Source organism: Ascaphus truei, chromosome 4 (assembly GCF_040206685.1).
Source record: "Ascaphus truei isolate aAscTru1 chromosome 4, aAscTru1.hap1, whole genome shotgun sequence".
In the NCBI taxonomy this organism is placed as follows: domain Eukaryota; kingdom Metazoa; phylum Chordata; class Amphibia; order Anura; family Ascaphidae; genus Ascaphus; species Ascaphus truei.
The window spans coordinates 411,788,413-411,810,563 of NC_134486.1; the positions used below are offsets into that span (position 1 = coordinate 411,788,413).

At 45.6% G+C, this 22,151-nt stretch overlaps 1 protein-coding gene across 4 annotated transcripts in view; it reads right to left on the bottom strand.

Moving 5' to 3' along the window:
• Positions 1-22,151, bottom strand: part of DNAH8 (dynein axonemal heavy chain 8) — a 1,091,167-nt gene that overhangs the window by 633,647 nt on the left and 435,369 nt on the right. For all 4 annotated transcript variants that reach the window (XM_075598772.1, XM_075598771.1, XM_075598773.1 and 1 more), the window contains one exon: positions 3,774-3,887. In XM_075598772.1, coding sequence (XP_075454887.1) covers positions 3,774-3,887 — 114 coding nt within the window. The remainder of the gene's footprint in view (positions 1-3,773; positions 3,888-22,151) is intronic.

Sequence of the window (22,151 nt, forward strand, 5' to 3'; positions counted from 1 at the left end):
GGGGGGGGGGGGTTGAGACGGGGAAGATATGGAAATATACTAGTGTGATAACGTACAAGGTATTTATTGACATAAAACAACGATAAAATCACACTTACAATATGGAAAGTTGGCGAGCTCCGCTCACAATGCCGTCCGCAGCCTGTGTAACTCCTAATGCTGCCAAGGGGAAGGTCGCCACGCGCTGCACTCGATTCCGGAAATCAGAGTGACGTCAGCAGTGGGGCAGACCGGAACTCTCCTCACACCAGGAACTACAGGTGCCCGGGCAGCTCAATTCACTAGGCTCCTCCTCCCTACGCGTTTCGTGACGAGTTGTCACTTCCTCAGGGGATAATGGAGCCTAGTGGATAGGCTATTTATGCTAATCTTAAGTTGAGAGCCCTCCTACAAGTGGGATGGACTGGGCGTGAATAGCTATGCATTACATTCAACTGCGATCATGGTAAAAGCAGACTGGGATCAATGTTACAACATACCTTATCAACTAGGACCCTTTCATAGCATATAAATTAAAAACAGCCTAAATTTCTAGTGAATTGATTAATAAATAGGGCATAATACATCTTACATGATCAACTATTAAAGAATCACCTTGATGTTTAAAAGACACCTATAGTATATACGAATATTTTTAAAAATTACATACCATTTAAAAATACACTTATACGATAATACATTTATATTCTATAAAAATGCATATAAATCAAGATACATATATATTAAGAATGTCAGAAGCAAATATAAAAACAACTATACAAAAACTAGTGCACTGATATTAAATGAACATTAAAATCCTGTTAGTCACTCAGGCATCAAGTCATCATCACTCCCAATGGTTGCGTAACATCCCGAAAGGACAGGCATTAAGAATTAGGAGAAATTTTTCAGAAGATCACATTTATCAACAGCAGGTTAAGGATCTAAAAACTAAATTTATGGAACGAGGGTATAAGAATCAGGAACTAGACAGAGCTATATTAGAAGTTAATAAGATAGATAGAGCTTCTCTAATATGTACTAAAGATATGGGAAAAATCCCTAAACCAAAGACTCAAGATCAGAGTCCATTTTTCATCTCTCAATATAGCGGTCTGGCCCCAGTTATATCTAAGACCTTTAACAAACATTGGGGCATTCTCCATAAAGACCCTATCCTGAAATCCATTCTCCCCAATAAACCAAAAATTGTTTATAGAAGGGCCAGAAATTTGAAATCTTCCCTTTCTCCCAGCTGTCCCATTGATGGCCTTAGAGATCGCCATGTGTCTTGGTTAAATGATCTAAAGGGGTATTACACATGTACCAACTGCATTGGCTGCAAGCATAGTAAAAAGACCAAAAACTTTCAATCTAAAGTAACAGGGGTAAGCTTTGATATTAAAACCTTTATTAATTGCAGGACCAACTTCTGTGTTTATTTATTAGAATGTCCATGCGGCCTGCAATATGTAGGCCGCACTGGGAGACCCCTCAAAAGACGGTTCGCTGAACACGTCTATAATATTAAGAGGGGCCTCGAGACCCATAGCGTCTCAAATCATTTTAAAACACATCATGGCCAGAACCCAGAGGGTCTGGTATGTGTAGGAATCGATAACCCAAAAAGCAGTTGGCGGGGGGGAGACAGACTCAATTTAGTATCTAAAAGGGAAAGTTATTGGATATATGTACTCAAGACACTGTCCCCCCTCGGCCTCAATATCGATTTCGACCTGGCAGCCTTTTTAAAAGATCAGTGAATGTGTTATGGCTTTGATCATTTTATTATGCCTGAGTGACTAACAGGATTTTAATGTTCATTTAATATCAGTGCACTAGTTTTTGTATAGTTGTTTTTATATTTGCTTCTGACATTCTTAATATATATGTATCTTGATTTATATGCATTTTTATAGAATATAAATGTATTATCGTATAAGTGTATTTTTAAATGGTATGTAATTTTTAAAAATATTCGTATATACTATAGGTGTCTTTAAACATCAAGGTGATTCTTTAATAGTTGATCATGTAAGATGTATTATGCCCTATTTATTAATCAATTCACTAGGCAAAATTTAGGCTGTTTTTAATTTATATGCTATGAAAGGGTCCTAGTTGATAAGGTATGTTGTAACATTGATCCCAGTCTGCTTTTACCATGATCGCAGTTAAATGTAATGCATAGCTATTCACGCCCAGTCCATCCCACTTGTAGGAGGGCTCTCCACTTAAGATTAGCATAAATAGCCTATCCACTAGGCTCCATTATCCCCTGAGGAAGTGACAACTCGTCACGAAACGCGTAGGGAGGAGGAGCCTAGTGAATTGAGCTGCCCGGGCACCTGTAGTTCCTGGTGTGAGGAGAGTTCCGGTCTGCCCCACTGCTGACGTCACTCTGATTTCCGGAATCGAGTGCAGCGCGTGGTGACCTTCCCCTTGGCAGCATTAGGAGCTACACAGGCTGCGGACGGCATTGTGAGCGGAGCTCGCCAACTTTCCATATTGTAAGTGTGATTTTATCGTTGTTTTATGTCAATAAATACCTTGTACGTTATCACACTAGTATATTTCCATATCTTCCCCGTCTCACCCCCCCCCCCCCCCACACGCATTCATCTGTGGGAGCGTTGGAGTAAACCATCCCTATTACCACCATCGCTGAGTGAGGGGACCCCTGCAGACCAGACCACGTGGATCCGTGAGACGTTCTGAGGGACAGAGACGTGAGGCACAGATTCTCTCAACTGTACTTGAGAGCCCTCATCCTGTAAGTAGGATTTCAGGGTTCTAGGCAGGGGGGTAATTGAAAAAACATACCACGCTATGTGCGTGCCCTGTTGTTTTTTTCTATGATTTCAGAGACATCAGCACATCATATCAGACAACACCCCTGCCTGTCCAACAACTATCAAGATCATCTATCTGGCATAGGAAGCCTATACTAAAGACTGCCCAATTGGTTCACGGTATTTGGGTTCATGGAACTCTACTAATACTGTAATATTAAAATTAAAATAAAAGCAGCTTTATTACCTTAGCGGCTAACCTCTAAGGCAATAAAGGGGTTAAGTAAGACTACATGGTTTATTGATGCAGAGGGTTTGAGTGAGGGGGCTAATTGCCCCAGGGTGGGTGGTTAGGCCTACCGGGAAGGTTGCGGATGGGGTTAACCCCTTCATTACCTTAGCGGTAGTAAACGCTATGGTAATGAAAAGGTTAGCCCCTCCCACTGCCCACCCGAGAGGCCTAACTACCCACCCTGGGGCAACTAACCACTTCACTCAATCCCACTACTCCCAATAAACATTACAATACAAACAAAAGAAATAATAAAATACATTGAAGGCCCCCCAAACACAAATAGTACAGTAATGGGCAAAATCCCTATTATCCATATATGGATAATAGCTCATTTGCCCATTAAAAAAAATACAACTTAACCAAAACATTAATCAGACAGCATATAGTAAATTAAAGTTCTACTTACCCCTTACAGGATAAAGGCCGTCCTTGTCCTCCTCTTCTTCAGTGGGCGCCAACAAAAAATTTAAATAAATAACTACTGGCCACTAACCCCTTAATCACCTTAGTCGTTATTAACCACTATGGTAATTAAGGGGTTAACCTCCCCCCTCCCCCCCGCTACGCACCCGGGAGACCTAACCACTCTCCCCAGGGCACCTACCCCCACCTTCTCTGGAACAAGTTTGCACATCAGACACAATCATTCCTGTAGTTCTTAAAAGGGTTATAAAACGAAGTATATATCAATAATAGTAGCTATGTACCTTTTCATACTCGTCATCAAAAGTTGCCATATCTTCACAAAAAATGGCTACCGAATCTAATAGGTTACTCTTAAAGTTGGGTTGAACTTGTACCAACTCATCTTGGACAGAAACCTGATGAGAGACAATGACATAAATTACATTTAAAACCCCAGACATAGTATGTTTCCAAATCTTTGTGAATAATTAGAGAACCTTTATTTTAACTTTTCTCTATCCAGTTTTGACATCTACAACTAATAAACAATTCTTAAAAATGTGCAGCTCTAGTTCAAATGCTCTACATTTATTCTTGAGATTCTAGATGTTGATTGGTTTTGTCTTCATTCCATCTTCACATTTAGATGTACTGCAGCGAACCAATCGGTTATCCCTCCTTGGGAGAAAAAAAGAAGGAAAGAAAGAAAAAAGTGCACACAGAGCGCACCGGAGGTCAATGACCATAAAATATAACTGTGGTGTCAATAATCTAAACAACACCTGCTATGTAGGCAAATATAGATTTAATGATGAATGTAGATTTAATGATAAAAGGGGTCCACCATAGACCACACAGACACACAAAACAAGCGGTACCTAGAACGCTAAAATACACCTAATGTACCCATGCACTGTACTAACATAGCTAACAATACATACACATATAAAAAGACCCACAGGTCGCAGGAAATACGACAATACATACACACACATATAAAAAGACCCACAGGTCGCAGGAAATACTGCATTGGACAGCTCGAGCGCGAAAAGCCCATTCTTTTTTTATCCCTCCTTGTGGCATATTCTAGTAGCTTCGATAACTAACTCATCAAGCTTTTTGAGCACTTCCAGTACGATTTGGCAAGGTTGCTATTCAGAAAGCTCCGATAACCTGACAACCTGTAGTAGAGTAGGCCAGTACTTACGCTTAAGACGTAACTGCTCAGAAAAGAAGGAATTTAAAATTCAAGCAGATCAGATGAAACAGAGGTTTCTCAAATATGGATATAGCAACAAACTGTTAAAAAGAGCCTATCAAAGGGCAATCAATGTCAAACGCGATACTCTACTACAAACGACTACAAATGTAGACCCCGAGGTAAAAGTCATCAGATTTCTGGGCACATTTAACAATAAATGGCAGTATATGAAGGACAGTATCTCTAGACATTGGCACATTCTGAGGAACGGTGAGGATCTAGCAGATGTACTTAATAATAAACCATCACTAGTATGGAAACGTGCCAAAAACATCAAGGATCAAATAGTACATAGCCATTTTCAAAGGAAAAGCAGAAATCAAACAAACTGGCTTACAGAACAAACTTTAGGGTCCCACAAATGTGGAACATGCAAAGCATGTGAGTATATGGTGATGTGAGAAAATAATTTAATAATAGTAAAAATACAAAAACCTATACCCAAAAGCAATTAATCAACTACAAGACCGCAGGTGTGATATACATGGCAACATGTGTATGTGACTTAAAGTATATAGGAAAAACTCGCAGACAACTTCGAAGAAGAATTTTAGAACGTGCTTAGACACCCCCATTTCAAGACATGTACTATAAAGAGCAACATTCCGGCAATGCAAGGGTTCTGTATTTTCAATGCATTGATTGCCTGGTATCCACGAATAGAAGAGGTGACAGGGACATGAAACTTCTACAAAGCGAGGCCAGGTGGATTTTTAATCTAAAAACCCTATTACCTTGAGGCCTAAATGAGGGGTTTATGTACACTCCTTTCATTACCTAAACCATCAGACACCCCCAGCCTATTTGGTTTCTTATAATACCATTACATCATAATGGCTATTTAGACATCTGCTATTATCAGAGGTCTCTATTGTATCCCGTTCCTGTATCAACCCAGGAGATAGTAATGTTCACAACATTATAAACTTTATCATGGATGAACTAGAGAGAAGGAACCCCAATGAAGCACTCTTACACTGTGTTGAGATGATTGATTGAATTAAAACAAAGTTTTATTAGGAACATCATAAAATAATGGGATTAAAAGTAGGATTAAACTGAATAACAATATGCTGAAAATCCCTTAAGGGATACTGCAATCCCAGGGTGGAAAAGTATTATCAGTGTTGCGTGAATACACCAGCCCCAAGGGTCCTTATAATGAGGAAGCCTTGGGGAAAGCTAAATGAGGGATTAAATGCAATCCTTATATGTAGTGCCAAATTATACTAATGGTGCAAGTGGTGCGAAAGTATTGAGATGACACTGTACGTAGGCTGGTAATTGCACACAGCCTTTGTGCTAGCAGATAAGTGTCATATCAATTTTAGTATGATAATGCAACTGTGTACCTCAGGGGTTAAATGCACAAGAAATGCTGTCCTGTAGAGTAACACCAACGATGACAAGCCCTGGGTCTTGTTAGTAGGACATATAACTTAGCTGTTGTAATTGCACACGATTAAAGTATAGTTGGAACATGTAGGGCACTGTTAAGTCCTTTGCTAGCAATGCAAAAGATACTTAACTAGATAAAACAACATGTAGATGTGATAGTGGCAAGTTACCTGGCAACCTGCCCTGAACCAAATAGGGTGTTGTACCTTGCCATATAAGGTTGTAAACTGACTGATCAATAGGTAGGTAATTGTAACCTTTGAAAGAGCACCAGTATTGGCTGATTAGTATGCCTAGATAGCCCTCAGTAAGGGTTATTCTGCAGTGTGCAGTATAGGATATAAAAACCAGCAAGGTTAAGTATGCTCTAGTATGCCAAAGTGCTTGTCAGTATAAAAACGTATAATCCCGGCACAGCTTCCCCTCACCAGGAAAACCAAGATGGCTGCCAGGATCGTGCGGCGCATCTAAAGTGGAGCTCCTGACTGTGTCCACAATTAAAAGGTAGGGGCAGTTGCTGCCACGGGGGCAAGTTGATTCCGGTGCAGGAAAGAGGGAAACACCAGCAGCCCCTCTCCCAAAACCGCCGCGCATCCCCGCTCTCCCGCCAAGACGGAGTCACAAGATGGCGCCGTCAGACATGTGAGGCGCCGAACCTGACTCAGCCTACCCGACGGGAGAGAGATTGCGACGGGGCCGAGAAGTGTGTCCTAGCCTGAGATTCGGGGGTCTCGTGAGTCCCGGAGGCGAGGAGAGGGACTGTCGGTCGGGGAGAAGGGAGGCGCTCTGACAGGTGTGACGGGCGGCCCTGCTGAGGGTTGCTGGCGGCCCTGCTGAGGGTGGCTGGCGGACATCTTGGTCCACCCGATCGTGCCGCCCACTGATCGTGCTGCCCCTCAACAGACTGCCGGGCTGCAAATAAATAAATAAAGAGGCTTTTTCGTCACACTTTCCCCCCCACTCCAACTATATTCCTGAGTCCCAATACCTAGCACAAAGAGCCCACTGGGCCCAGTGCAGCTCTTAAGGTGGCCCTAACTAGAGGGAGAGGACCAAAAATATCAAGGAATAGGGGTTCGGGCCCCCAGAGGAGGGGAACAAAAAGCAAAAAAAACTAAAATAAATAAATAAATAAAAGAAGCAAGGAAATACAAAAAAAATATATGTAAATGACAATGACACCTCAGAAATGAGGGGGCTTATTACAATGTAAAAAGAAAAAACGAAACTTACATCACCCAAACAAAATCAGCTTCAATTATAAATATAAAAACAACCAATAACTACAAATATGCCACCCACCAAACAACCCACCAAAACACAAAAAAAAAAACCCGCAGGAGGCCGCACACTTCTTTAAAAAACCGAAGACAGGAACTAAAGTTCAACAAGCGTCTATCGCTGGCGAAGACGCAGAACCAGAACCTGACTCCGAAGAAGAGACAGATACTCCGCTTACTCACAAAGAAATGTTGCGGTTTGTCCAAGACATTAAAAGCTCCTTCCGCTCCGAGATGCAGAGTTTCTGTCTGAGTGTAAGAGAGGAAATAGCGTCTATAGGAGACCGTATCGTGGACTTGAAGGAGAAAGTGGACACCACCGCCTCTGCACAGGAGACCCAAGCCCAAGACATCCACGAATTAAAAACACAAGTTAAAACAATTTTCGAAAAATTGGAAGATACGGAAAACCGATCAAGACGCAATAATCTGCGGATCAGAGGGGTCCAGGAGGAAGTGGACAATGCTCAATTGGACGCATATCTAATCCAGCTCTTTGGGTCTCTGTTACCAGAAATGACGGAAGACAAACTCCAGATGGACAGAGCACATAGACTGCCTAGACCCAAGGGCCTGGACCAAAAAAAACGCGAGATGTGATTACACGTCTACACTATTTTCGTAGTAAAGAGGCGATACTGAGAGCCGCTAGATCTACTCCAAAGATAGAACAAGACAACGTTCAGCTTCTCATTTTCCCAGATCTGGCTCAAATCACGCTGAACAAACGTAAAATGTTCGCACAGGTCACAAACACACTGCAAAATAACAAAATACGCTACCGTTGGGATTTTCCGTGCAAGATAATATTTATCTACCAAGAAAAAACATATATATTTCTCTCTCCAGAAGAAGGCGAATCGAAATTGAGAGCAATGGGTCTCCTTGAACCAGAGGAAATGGAGGCCTCCGAGCGGATTCAGCCCCCACCTAAACAACAGCGCCCAACATGGGTAAAGACCCCAACTTCACGAAGAGAAAAGAACCAGCCCGCTTGAAATTTGGCGCTGATCAATTGTTGAGTTTCCAGTTAATTTTACAGACTGACGGAATGTTGTTCGGAACATAAGGCATAGCTGAACTTGTCGCTTACTCCAGATATGCTCTTTTTCTTGAACAGGAGTGGAGACACCTGGCGTCAATTCACTAACTTGAACCACTCTCAAAGACCATGGCAATCTGGTTATCAAGAATCTCCCGAAGAAAACTTCCCATACTGTGAAAGGTTTTAGTTTTAAAATACAGGCTACCACGATGGTTGCTTTGGAAATGTTTTTTTTTCAAAATTGACTGTGTTTCTAAATGGACTGAAAGTCCCAAAGCACCTAGAAACTGATAGACAGCCTGATCTAAGTTGAATGTTCGTGCAGTTGACACATGTTGGCCTGGGTTGGGGGTTTTCGGGCTCGGTCCTCGGGGGACCGTCGGCGGGCCGGCTTCGGTGGGTGTCCCTGTTTCGGTGCGGGTGGCTCGGACGGTGGCTCTGTCTTTGACTGGGTCGCTGGATGGGCCGCCTGTGCTGGGAGGCGGCCCGCTGATGGCTCTTGGGGCCCGGGTTTGGACACCCTGGGCCTAATTCGAAACCGTTTCCTAGGTAAAAGTATGTCCTGGTTGCAGGATATCCATGTTATTTATCTTTTGCACTGTTCCGTTTGTGTCTCTCTTCCCCTATAGACTAAATATAGATTTTGAGATGGCCGAGCACTGGATGCCAGTCTGATCTACTCAATGTGAGAAAATTAAGGAAAGATAAGGTGATGTAAATAGTTACAATGTTTCATTTCCCCCTCGTTCTTCTGTATCCTGATGTGTAAGACTACACATACAATCCACCCCGTACTTACCGGGGTGTTGCTTTTGCTTTTGATTTTTGAAGATTTGGCTTCTAAACGAAGGAGCACTGTGGCATTAAGCCGTTGGGTTGCAGCCCGCCCCCCACAGGTTTGCGCATCCCGTGACTGCGATACACTCGCATCACGGGACCTGAGATGGTTGGTCCCCCCAAACACAGTTTGGAAACCGTGGTCCTCTTTTTACCCCACCCTACCTTGTCCACCCTCCCCCCACAACCAGTTCTACAAGCATTTGTTACTGCAGAAAGTTAATATGTGTATCTCTCAAGGTGTATGTTCATGATACAGACTGTTTACAATAGTTAAGATTATGTTTCTTCTGCTATATATAAGTAATCACTCTGTTCACCTGTATCATAGACCTTTCAAGCATCACTATGCCGATTAATATAATTTCCCAAAACACCAAGGGCCTCAACACCCCCCGTAAGAGACGAATAGCCCTTTCAGAGGCCAAAAGACTAGCAGGAGATATCATTTTGTTACAAGAAACACATCTGAAAAAGGAGGATCAATCACTGCTGTACAGTAGCGACTACCCTCTAGTCTATCACTCATCATCCCATACAAAAAAAAATGGGGTGGCTACACTTTTCCACAAAAATCTACATTTCAAAATTGATAAAATTAAAAAAGATCCTGCTGGGAGAATTTTAATTGTTACAGGATTACTAGACTCTATCCATCTAACAATAGCTAACATATATGCCCCTAACGAAAATCAAGAATCCTTTTTCCGGGAGCTCACAAATTTAATAAACTCTGTCCAGAAAGGTTTTCTAATTCTTGCAGGGGATTTCAACGCAATCATGGACCCAAATTTAGATAAATTTCCCAGTCTTCCATTACCACAAAAAATAGTTCCCTCAACTCGTGGTCTCGTATCCATGGCCAAGGATCTGATGGTAGTAGACTCCTGGCGACTAATGAACAATAAGGAAAAAGATTTTTCCTTCTTCTCTCATCCCCATAACAGTTATTCACGTATAGACAATATTTTAATTGACCAACAAGTTAGCGATAACATTTCCTCAGCAACAATTGCCCCCTCTGCTTGGTCAGACCACTCTACAATTATAACTAAACTGGGTGGCCTCACAACCAAAAACAAAACAAGGTTGCGGTCTTTAAATGAATCATTACTGTCGAACTCACAAAATCTCCAACAATTGGAAGAGGAATTGATCCAATATTTTGATATAAATTACACCCCGGACGTTTCCCCTTTTACCCTTTGGGAGGCCCATAAATCTGTGCTTAGAGGTAAACTGATTGCTCTGGCTTCTTGGAAAAAGAAGGAAAAAGCGGAACACATTGTGACATTAACACAAAAGTTATCAGAACTAGAAAGTATCCATAAAGCAAATCCCTCCCGAAAAAACTATAGACAAATAATCTCAGTTAGAGGGCAATTAAATCTTTTGTTAGTGACAAACGCAGAGAGAGCTATACGATGGACCCAACAGAAATACTACGAAAAAAGTATAAAGGCAGATAAGATGCTGGCACGTAAACTAAAACAAAAGCAGGTTAAAGCTAAGATCCATAATATTTATACTAAAAATGGAAAGATATCTCACAGCCCCAAAGTTATAAGTGACGCCTTTAAGGACTATTATGCATCTCTTTACAATCTGCCTCGCCCAGTGGGAGAATCGGCTAAAAAGAAAAAAGCGAAAAAAAATCAAAACTTTCTAACTCAATGCCGGCTCCCGATGCTGGAACCAGAAGACATAATAAGTCTTGAAAAAAGTATAGAACCCCCTGAAATCCTGGAGGTCTCAAATCTTTGAAAAATGGGAAGGCCCGTGGTCCGGATGGATTTTCAAACCTTTACTACAAAAAATTCTCCACAATACTCCTCCCACACTTAACCAAAGTATTTAATGAGATTTTTTTAGGCCTCCCCCCACCCAGAGATATGCTACGAGCAACCATAGTCGTAATCCCAAAAGATGGAAAAAAGATCCTATGATGTGCTCTAGCTACAGACCTATCTCTTTGTTAAATACAGATCTAAAATTATACGCAAAAATTTTGGCCACTAGATTAAACAATATTCTTCCACGATTGATCCATCCGGACCAGGTTGGCTTTGTTCTGGGCAGGCAAGCCCTTGACAACACAAGGAGGACGGTGAACTTAATACATGTAGCAAAACAAACCACATGCTCATCATTACTACTTTCACGAGACGCTGAAAAAGCTTTTGATTGGCTAGATTGGCAGTTTATGAATGCCACACTCTCACAAATGGGATTTACTCCCAAAATCTTAAACAGCATAAACACGCTATACTCGGCTCCGACAGCCATAGTAAAAACGAATAACTCCTTGTCTGACCCTTTCCCAATATCGAACAGAACCAGACAGGGGTGCCCACTGTCCCCCTTGTTGTTTGCTTCGGCAATAGAACCATCAGCCTGCCAGATAAGAATGAACCCCAATATCACGGGTATTAATGTTGGACAGAAGGAATTTAAGATAGCTCTCTACGCGGATGACATACTACTGACGCTCTCGAATCCCCTTATCTCCCTCCCCAATCTCTTCCAAGCTCTATCTGAGTTCGGCTCCCTTTCAGGATACAAAATTAACCACTCTAAATCTATGGCTCTTGGCTTAAACCTTCCCAAGGATATGGTAAAATTACTTCAACTTAATTTTGACTTCAAGTGGAATCAGACCCACATTAAATATTTAGGGGTTCAAATAACAAAAGATTACTCATCCCTATACAAAATAAACTTTAAACCTTTATTCAACCAAGTTACAAAGGACTTGTCCACCTGGAATCCATACATTATCTCTTGGTTCGGAAGGATCGCCACTATTAAAATGAACATTACCTAGAATACTGTACCTCTTCCAAACTCTCCCAGTAAAGATTTGTCAGAAGGACCTAAATAACATTCAAAATAAAATTCTGAAATTTGTATGGCAAAATAGACGCCCTAGAGTCTGCAAAGATATCCTTTATAAATCTAAGTTAGAAGGAGGCTTAGCCCTTCCAAACTTACAAAAGTACTATAGAGCGGCACAACTAGGGCAACTAGCTAGTTGGCATTCAAACCCAACCGAAAAAAGATGGGTCGAACTAGAAGAATTGATCTGCTCCCCATTCGAAATTAAGACTCTCCTCTGGCTTAATAGAAAATCCAGACCAGCTGCGGTTTACACAAACCCGGTGCTATCTTTCGCATGTAATCTTTGGGACTCCCTTAAAGTTAGGTTCCAACTTACGGGTACCCCATCCCTCATGCAACCCCTGTTTTCAGATCCCTCCCTACCTTTTTACACTAATAACCAACAATCTAACCTTTGGGTCCAAAAAGGACTCCTACGAGTTAATGATATTCTCATCAAAGGCAAAGTTCCTCCATTCACCTCGTTACAAACAAGCCACGACATTCCCTCCTCTGAATTTTTCCGATTTCTCCAAGTTAGGCACTATATCCAATCCATTTACAAGCCAAACCAACCACATGTGTAAACGCTATATGAAGACTGGTGTGTACGTCAGCCTCTTATGAAGGGCATTACTTCCAGGCTATACCATAGTTTGACTCCCGTCAAAAATAGCCAAACTCCTGATAAATATATGGTGTCCTGGGAGGAGGAGTTGAATACCGATTTGGACCTTGATGTTTGGAAAGATGTTTGGGAAGCCGCCTCCAATAATTCTTCTTGTGTGGTGATTAAGGAGAATATTTACAAGCTAATATATAGATGGTACATGACTCCCACCAGGTTGAACTATTTTCTCCCAGGTGTCTCTCCTTTATGTTGGCGTGGTTGTGGCGAAATGGGGAATATACTGCACATATTCTGGTCGTGTCCAAAAATTCAGCAAACATGGAGGGATGTGTTTGCTTTAATACACAGGGTTTTGGGCATCACGGTCCCCCAGGACCGAATATATATAGTATTGGGAAAGACAATGGCCAATTGTAACAAAAAAGAAATTAAAGTTATCTCCCAAATTCTAAATGCTACTAGATGCACCATCGCCAAAAACTGGAAACAACCGACTCCCCATCCTTAAACCAAATCAATAACAAAATCTGGCACATAGTCTACATGGAAAAACTCACTGCCTACCTAACTGGTTCCACTTCACAATTCTCAGAGACATGGGCTCCTTGGTTTAGACATGCAGGTATATCCCCATATTTAGATTAGATTATTCGGAACAGAGTGATTTATGATTTATGATGTATTTAACCTGTTATTTAATATGTTACATGATTTCAAATGCTGTCCCCTTCCCCCCTTCCCATACTCTCCTCCACTCCTAATGTGTAATCAGACTATTTGCAATATTGAACCGTTGTATTGTTCCCCTCCTTTTTTTTTTTCCCCTCTTTTTGTACCCCTCTTACTTTTGAATAATGGTTAATAAAAAAATAAGTAATAAAAAAAAACCCCGTATAATCCCTTTAATAGGAGGCTTCCTTAGACCATCGGGTTGTTCAGGAGCATAAACTGTGCAGGAGCCGAGCCGCAACGCTGACTCACTCTGTCATTGAGTCTAAAGTGTCAGTGTCTGCATCAGAGGGCTCAGCGCGTGCACATGTGAGGCGAAATGCCGTTCACTGCCGTTCAGAAAAATCACTGATCTAGAGGGACTCCCGAATACGAATAAGGTTGTACGCCCCACGTAGGTCCAATTTCGTGAAGATCTTAGCCCCCTGGAGTCTATCAAACAGTTCGGATATGAGGGCGAGGGGGTACCGGTTCTTGACCGTGATCCAGTTGAGGCCCCGATAGACGATGCAAGGTCGAAGAGAGTTGTCCTTCTTTTTAACGGAAAAAAAACCCGGCACCGGCGGGGGAGGATTATTGGCGTATGAAACCCTTTTAGAGGTTTTCACGGATGTATTTGTCCATGGCCTTGGTCTCTGGAACGGAGAGAGGATAGGACTTGGATCTAGGAAGTGTGGCGCGAGGAATCAGGTCGATAGGACAGTCGTAGGACCTGTGTGGGGGCAAAACTTCAGCTCCAGTCTTGCAAAAGACGTCCAGGAAATCGGAGTAGGCCTCTGGTAGGTCGATCTTAGGAGTTGACGGAACCGTAATCTCTGCATGTTGCATGAGAGGAATGGTGCTAGAGATGAGTAACTCCTTCGGTTTTGGGTCCCATTGTATAGGAGTGCGCGCCCTCCAGTCAATACGGGGATTGTGCTGCTGGAGCCACGGTAAGCCAAGAGTTACCTGGGTTCCGGGGGAATGAATCACGTCCAACGTAAGGATTTCAGTGTGGCCATCGGTGGAAGATAATCGTCTCGAGAGAAATGAAGGCCGGGTTCAATCGAAGACCGTCGATCCCTTCTAGTCCGATGGGTACTTTCTTCCTAATGAGTGGAATATTATTAAGCTTCGTGAATTCCTGATCCACAAAGTTCCCACCTGCCCCGGAATCAACAAAGGCGGCCGCAGAGGCACGGAATGAATGGCCCGAAAGAGTGACAGGAATGAAAAGCTTCTTGGGGAGCTCGTCACTGGAAAGGGGACAAGGAGAAATGGCACCCAGTGAGAGCCCCTTTATACTCACTGGGTGGAGTCGTTTCCCGAACGCAGGGGACAATTCCGAATCAGGTGTTACGGAGTTACGCAATAGAAGCACAGCCCACGGTCCCTTCGGAGTTGTTGTATCGGTGATCGAGTCTGTTGAGTACCCAGTTGCATGGGCTCCGGGGGTTCAAGGGCTGGGAACCGGGACGACTGAGGTCTTGGAACCGGAAGAAACCTAGGAAAGGGAGCAACCAAAGGCACAAAACGAGGACGTTAGCGTCCAGAGCGTCGCTCCTGGAGGCGCTGATCCATCCGAATAGCCTGAGCCATCAGTTCCTCCAATGCTCCGGGCCTGGGATGAGCGGCGAGTTCGTCCTTTACTGTATCCGATAACCCCTGCCAGAAGACGGCGATGAGTGCCTCCTGGTTCCAACGGGTCTCAGATGCTAGGGTCCGGAATTTCAGAGCATATCTGGCCACGGAACGGTACCCCTGTGACAAAAGAAGAAGGGAAGAAGAGGCTGTATCCTGGCGTGCGGGAGTGTCAAACACCTGCTGAAACTCCTGACGAAAGAGAGCATAGTCTTGGGTTATCTCTGGCCGTAATTCCCAAATCGGAGAAGCCCACGCCAAGGTGCCACCAGTCAAGAGGGAGTACACATACGCCACTTTCTTACGTCCCGTGGTGAACTGAAGAGGCGCCATCTCGAATTGGACCTCACACTGGTTTAGGACTCTGCGGCAAGCCTGCGGATCGCCAACGTAGGTCTTCGTCACGGGTATCTAGGTCTCTGGTGTGACTGCGCCAAGAGATCCGGGCTGAGACGGGGAGGAAACGCTAGGTGTTGCACCCTGGAGAGAAAGGTTGGTTAGCCGTTGAGCTAGGTCAGAGATCTGGGTGGACATGGTTTGGTTCTGTACCACCAGGGCCGAGAGAATTTGGTCTAAGGTAGGTTCATCCGTCTCGATCTGGTCTGCGTCGGTTGGGCTCTGCATAATCTCACGGTAGTGCTGCCCGCGGACCAGACCCGTCCCAAGACTGAGGTGGAAAGTATAATACCACGCACCCGTAGCAGAGGGGCGTGTCCGGAGTGTGGTAATTTAGTTGCCAGGCCAGGAGTCTTTAGTAAGAGAACCAAAGGTACTTGCCGTGTCCGGAGGTAGAAGGATCGTGGTGATTGCCGTAGCCGGGAGTCGAGGGTGCCAGAGGTCCGGGAGGTAGAGGAGCGAGCCGAGATCGAAGGGCGGAAAGAGACTGCGTCATAAGGAGTAAGTCGGGGTCCAGAGCCAGAGGAAGAGTAGAAAGCCAAGCCGGGTCAAATCTGAAGAACACGAAGAACAAGAGCACACACGAATACTAGCCCAACTAGCAGAAGCTATGCAGAGCAATGATTCCCACGAAGAACAGGGGTAATATACGTGGAGGGACCAACCAGGGAAGGAGGCAGAGCGGAGGTGTGCCGTGGAGCGCCTGGTGACTCGTGCAGGCTGTGATCCTTGCCTGTGATCAGCTGTGGAGTGTGAGAGCAGGAGCGGGGCTGCAGCTGTACAAGGGGGGCGTGGCTAGATGAACGGAGGAGTGAATAAATTACTGCCGGAGGAGTGCGCTGTGTAAGATCCTCCTGCGTGCGCTCCGACAAGATAGCGGATGCAAGAACCGGCGTCGGGTGAGATCACCGAGTCCCACGCCAGCGAGGAGGGAGGGGCAGCAGCAATGACCTCCGAGGCAGGTAAGGAGGTGTTGTGTGAGCCCTGCTTCCTGACACATACCCAGCCAATCCCCCTCGTGGGAAAGTTCTCATTCCCCAATCCCCTACTTACCCACAGTTTGGAGAGTGGGCACTCTAGGGATTTCCTGTTCACGCAGAGCATGTGCGACAACGCCACCTTGGCTACTTAGCATAGGTGCACTCCCCTCTTTACCTGGCCCCTCTCAGACTGGAAGGGGAAACTCAGGATGTGAGCTAGCACAAATGGTCAACAGGATTTCCTATTTAGCATCCATCCTGGCCAATTTCACACCTCCTGACCCTGGGGCTTTCATATGCAAATCTTCCTGAGACTCACAGGGACTGCCCCCAGCATGTGGTCTTTGAAGCTTGCATAGGAAAGTGACCCAGTTCATAGGTGTCAAAATATTTGGTTCTTGTGTGCATTATAATGACAGGAGAAAAAAAAAACCTTCCTCCTGCTTGTCTCTTAAAACCAGCAGCAAAAATACACTTTATTGATCATACATGGTCCCCTTATCTCACAATTATATTTTTCATATGTGTGTGCTTGGGATGTACTAAACTGCAAGCACATACAATCCTGCCAAATGGGGACAACAAGGGACAGAGGGAAAAATAAGACATGTACAGTGCATGAAAAATTAATCCCTTCATCCCCAGTACGAAATAGGGGTAACCAGCTGAGCACACTGCCTTTATTAATGCGCTGATTACGCCCATTTTCGTCACACTGATGGTCCAAGATCCAATACTACCGCGGCAGAACGAACGAAGCAGCTTCGGCAGAGTAACAGCGGTTGTGTGTGGCGCCACTGACCGAGGACTGTTTCCAGCTCTGTTTGCGAGCAACTCCCACTCCTGGGAAATTGCTCCTAGAGACATTTCTTTCCAAGATTTCATTTTGGGAATAAGTTTTATCATTTGCCCCCGTCCCAGTAAATGTATTTTGAGTGTAATTGTGTAACATAGTGTGTTTGTCATTTGTGAAAATAAATTACAATTTATTTTATCTGTCTGCTTTGCTCAATCGTATGATCCCCGGGTATAAAGGTGTTAAAAGTGCTGGTCTCCCGTGACAGGTTTTTTTCTGGAGGCAGCGGTGGGATAAGATTGAGCCTATGTTATAGCATCCTATGGGATCCTATAGCCTAGTGGGAGACTCAAAGATTGTGAGCTCCCAAAGCAAGAGGTAACGTACACAAGTTACACAAGAGCACGAAAAAGTACAGAGTCCCTTTGTTCCATAACTTTGTGCCTGCGGGTGAACATGGATAAGCGATTGGGACGGTTCCAGAACTGGGATCGTGCTCGAGTCGTGGACCGGTGTGAGAGTTATGGACTGCTGGTCGGTCAAAGGTACCACTGGAGGAGGACTTGGAACGGCATGAAGCCAGCATTGCTTCACCTGAGTGCAATGAGCCCATACCTGCAGCAGCAGTGATTACACTTCAGCCCGGGGTGCAGGAGGTTAATCCAGCCTCGGAGGGAGATGGACATGGGGAGGGAGAGGGCAATCAAAGGAATAATGGTGAAAGACTTGTTCTTGGAAATGCGGCAGTAGTAGTCCCCATGGCTACTGGACCCGCCACCCCTGGAATCACCGCACTTCTTACCTCATGGGGAGAGAGGGCTACAGCAGATGAGAGGATTTGGATGCTTGCAGCGGTACATGGTAATGTGTCCCCTCACTCCCACCTGATCAATTGAAACCCAATGTCAGAGATACCGGGTGCCACCACGGGACTGGGCATTGCGATTACACCCCTTGTTTTCCGGAGTGGCCAAAGAGACTGTGCAGGCTATCCCACTAGAGGATAAAGATGACTACAAGCATGTCAAAGCAATGCTGCTGATGCAGTATGCCCTCACCCCAGAAGCTTACTGGGGCATGTTCAGGACAGGGGAACGATACCCCAGGGAGTCCTATGTCCGGGACGGAGGCCGCATGGCATTGCAGGGAACCCAGTGGGTGGAGGGTTGTGGTGCTACCAAATACCACACATTACTGGACTTGATTTTCCAAGAACAGTTGTTGCAGCAGTGTCCCTCGGACGTGAGGGCATGGGTCTTTGACCGTAAACCTAAGACCCATGTGGAAGCTGCGAGGATGGCTGATGAGTACGTGACCGGTCGTGCCTTAATGGATGAGAAAGGGGCTACCAGGAAACCGGCTGTGCCAGCCAGGGTAGATAAGCAGACTCCTCAGTGGGTACACAAGACTGCAGCAGAAGGGAGCCTCCCCGCAGCTGCAGAGTTTAAGCACGAGAGGAGATGCTATCTGTGCAATAAAGTAGGTCACATCACACCAGACTGTCCGGACCGTGCAAAGTCCGGAGGACCCCATAAGGGGCAACGTTCTCCAGTCGCCGATGTGCGGCTGGCACACAGAGGAGTCAAGAACAGCAACGGAATCAACCCACAGAGGGACATCTGTGGAGAGAACTGTGCATGCCACCCCGGGACCAGCAGTGGAGACAGAGGGACATCAGGTTGCGCCAGTCTGGTTGCAATCTAACGATGTCCGGCAGAAGCATCTTCGGAGAGTGACCATCAGAGATCGCCAAGCGGATGGCTTGCTGGACTCCGGTGCCACTGTTACCCTGGTCCGACCAGATATGGTCAGGACAGAGGATTTTCTCCAGGGCACCGGGATGCGAGTGTCCATGCCAGGTGGAGGACCGCAGTCTCTCCAGGTTTCCCGGGTCTTTTTGGATTAGGGTGCCGGACATGGCATGAATGAGGTGGGGGTATTGCCCGGGTTAGATGCTGAGGTCCTACTTGGCAATGACCTGGGCATGTAACCTGTGTCTTTACAGCAGAGCTGGCTCCGGTGGCAGCTATTACCAGGAGTCAGTCAGCCAAGCTTACAGAGGACTCATCCCCTGTCCCCCTGCATTTGGGACCAACTGTTCCAGGGGTCTCTGCGGAGACCAGACAGGTAAGCCAGACTGACCGCGACCAGAGACTTACTTGACCATCCCCTTTACCTGTTCCCATTCCCCTCGACGTAGAGACTAAGGCCGAGTCCATAGAAGGACTGGCCGTGCTGAGCCGCGCGGACGCTCAGCGCTGAGCCCCTGCATCCTCAATGAGGATGCCTTGAGAGGGGGCTCACGCGAGCGTCCGCAGGCGTGTTGATACTTTGGAATTTTCAGCCGACAGCCAAGCTGTTTTTCAGCGCGCTGTCGGCTGAAAACATCCAATCAGCCTGAAGCAGCGTCAACGTCACGGCGCCGTGACGTTGGCACCGTGACGTTGACGTCAGTGCATCGCGGGCGATTGGCCCAGCGACGTCACGGCCCCGCCTCCAACCACTTCCCCCCGGCTCCCTTCGCGCATGCTGGCTTGCCTGCAAGTCCATGGAATCGCGCAGATTTCAGCAGGCGAGCCTCAGCGTCAGCGCGGCTCGGACCTCCTCACCCCTCTATGGCCCCAGCCTAAGGGTGGGTGGCCAGTGTTAGGGACACAGTTCAGGAATGCGGTGAAAGCTGACCCCAGCTTGGAAGGTATGAGATTTCGGGCGTCCGAGTCTAAGGCAAGTGAAGAGTCAGACCACTTTCTGTGGAAAAGTGGACAACACCTACTGGCCCTGATTCCTGCATTTCAACTACGTTGAAAAGGAGGATATCATCTATCCCAGACTGCACATCTTAGCACGTTACTATTTCTGCGATGCCGCCTTTACTATTTATATTTGCTGTGACCTCACTTCTCAAATTATGCACTTCCTTCCACCAGTCTCCTTATGTCTCCAACTCTATTCATATATCTCCATCTCTCCTTCCTTCACCACTTCTCAGTTCACATGAACTCCTTTCTTACCTGCACCCTCTGACACTACACAGCTATTCCCCCTGCACAAAAACACACCCCTACAAATCATCCTCACACATACTCTTTCCTTCCATGCTTCTCCTCCTTGCTTCTGGGGATATCTCGCCTAATCCTGGCCCCTGCCTTATTTCTACATGCTCTTGTCCTCACCTGCCTAATGCAACTTCTACTCCTTCTGGTGTCAACCCCTCTAACCTCATACCAATCCCCTGCCACCCTTCCTCCTCTCTCCCATTCTCCTGTGCCCTTTGGAATGCTCGCTCCCTTTCTAACAAGTTCCTCTCTGTGCATGACTTCTTTCTCTCTCGCTCTCTGCTCCTATTTGCTATAACTGAGACTTGGCTCACTCAATCTGACTCTGGAAGCTGCCCTCTCTTATGGTGGCCTTTCTTACTCCAACACTCTGCGCCCTGATGGCAGGGGTGGAGGTGTGGGGCTCCTGCTCTCCTCTATCTACCGCTACCGTACCCTTCCTTTTCCTCCCTCTCTTGCTTTTCCCTCCTTTGAGGCTCACACTGTCGAGATCTTCTCTCCTCTCCCTGTCCACGTGGCGGTCATCTATTGCCCACCTACCTCTACTCATTCCCCTTCTGCCTTTCTCTCTCACTTTGAATCCTGGCTCTCTTTCTTTCTGTCCTCAGACTCCTGTTCTTCTCCTTGGGGACTTCAATTGCCACATTGATGACACTTCTCTCCCATGGGCTTCCCGCTTTCTTTCTCTAACCTCTTCTTTTGGCCTTCAACAGTGGACAGCAGCCAGCACCCACAACGATGGCCACTACCTAGACCTGGTTTTTACTAAAAACTTCTCTCTCTCCGATTTCTCCATTTCCCCTTTTCCTCTCTCTGACCATCACCTCATCTCATTCTCTCTATCTCGCTTCTCCCCTTCTCCACCTCCATCTACCCCTCGGTTCTGCAGAAACCTAAGCTCTACTAACCTACCAGACTTTGAGTCCACTTTACGCTCCTCCCTCTCCTCTCTCAGCTCTGCTACAGACCCTGACAACTTGGTCAGGAACTACAACTCTGCTTTACTCTCCTCTCTTGATCTACATGCCCCGCTTTCTCTCTGCCGTCCTCGCCCTTCTAACCCAAGACCCTGGCTAAATTCCCACACACGCATGCTGCATTCCTCCACTCGTTCTTCTGAACGCCTCTGGAGGAAATCTCATACTCTCGCAGACTTCCATCACTACAAATTTATGCTATCCTGTTTCAAGTCTGCCCTCTCGCAAGCTAAACAAGCCTACTTTTCTTCTCTAATCAACAAGCACAAGTCTAACCCACGCTGACTCTTCTCTGTCTTTGACTCTCTACTCAAACCACCCTCAGCTGCCTCCTCTTCTTCCTCCATCTCAGCTCAGGACTTTGCTGACTATTTTAAGGAAAAGGTGGAATCCATATGCCAGAACATCCCCTTTGTTTCTTCCTCCCATACTACACATCTTCCTAACTCTGCTCCTGCCTTCCTTGACTCTTTTTCCACTGTCTCAGAGGAGGATGTGTCATTGTTGATCTCCTCTTCTCCCTCTACCACTTGCTCTCTTGATCCCATTCCCTCCCATCTCCTAAAACCTTAGTCCTACTATAATCCCTATGTTCACAAACATTTTTAACTCCTCCCTCTACTCTGGTACCTTTCCTTCCACCTTCAAACATGCAACAGTCATACCATTACTCAAAAACAGCAAGCTTGACCCTACCTGTCTTTCTAACTATCGACCTGTCTCCCTCCTGCCTTTTGCCTCCAAACTCCTTGAACGTCTTGTATTCTCTCGATTGCTACACTTTCTCAACACCTATT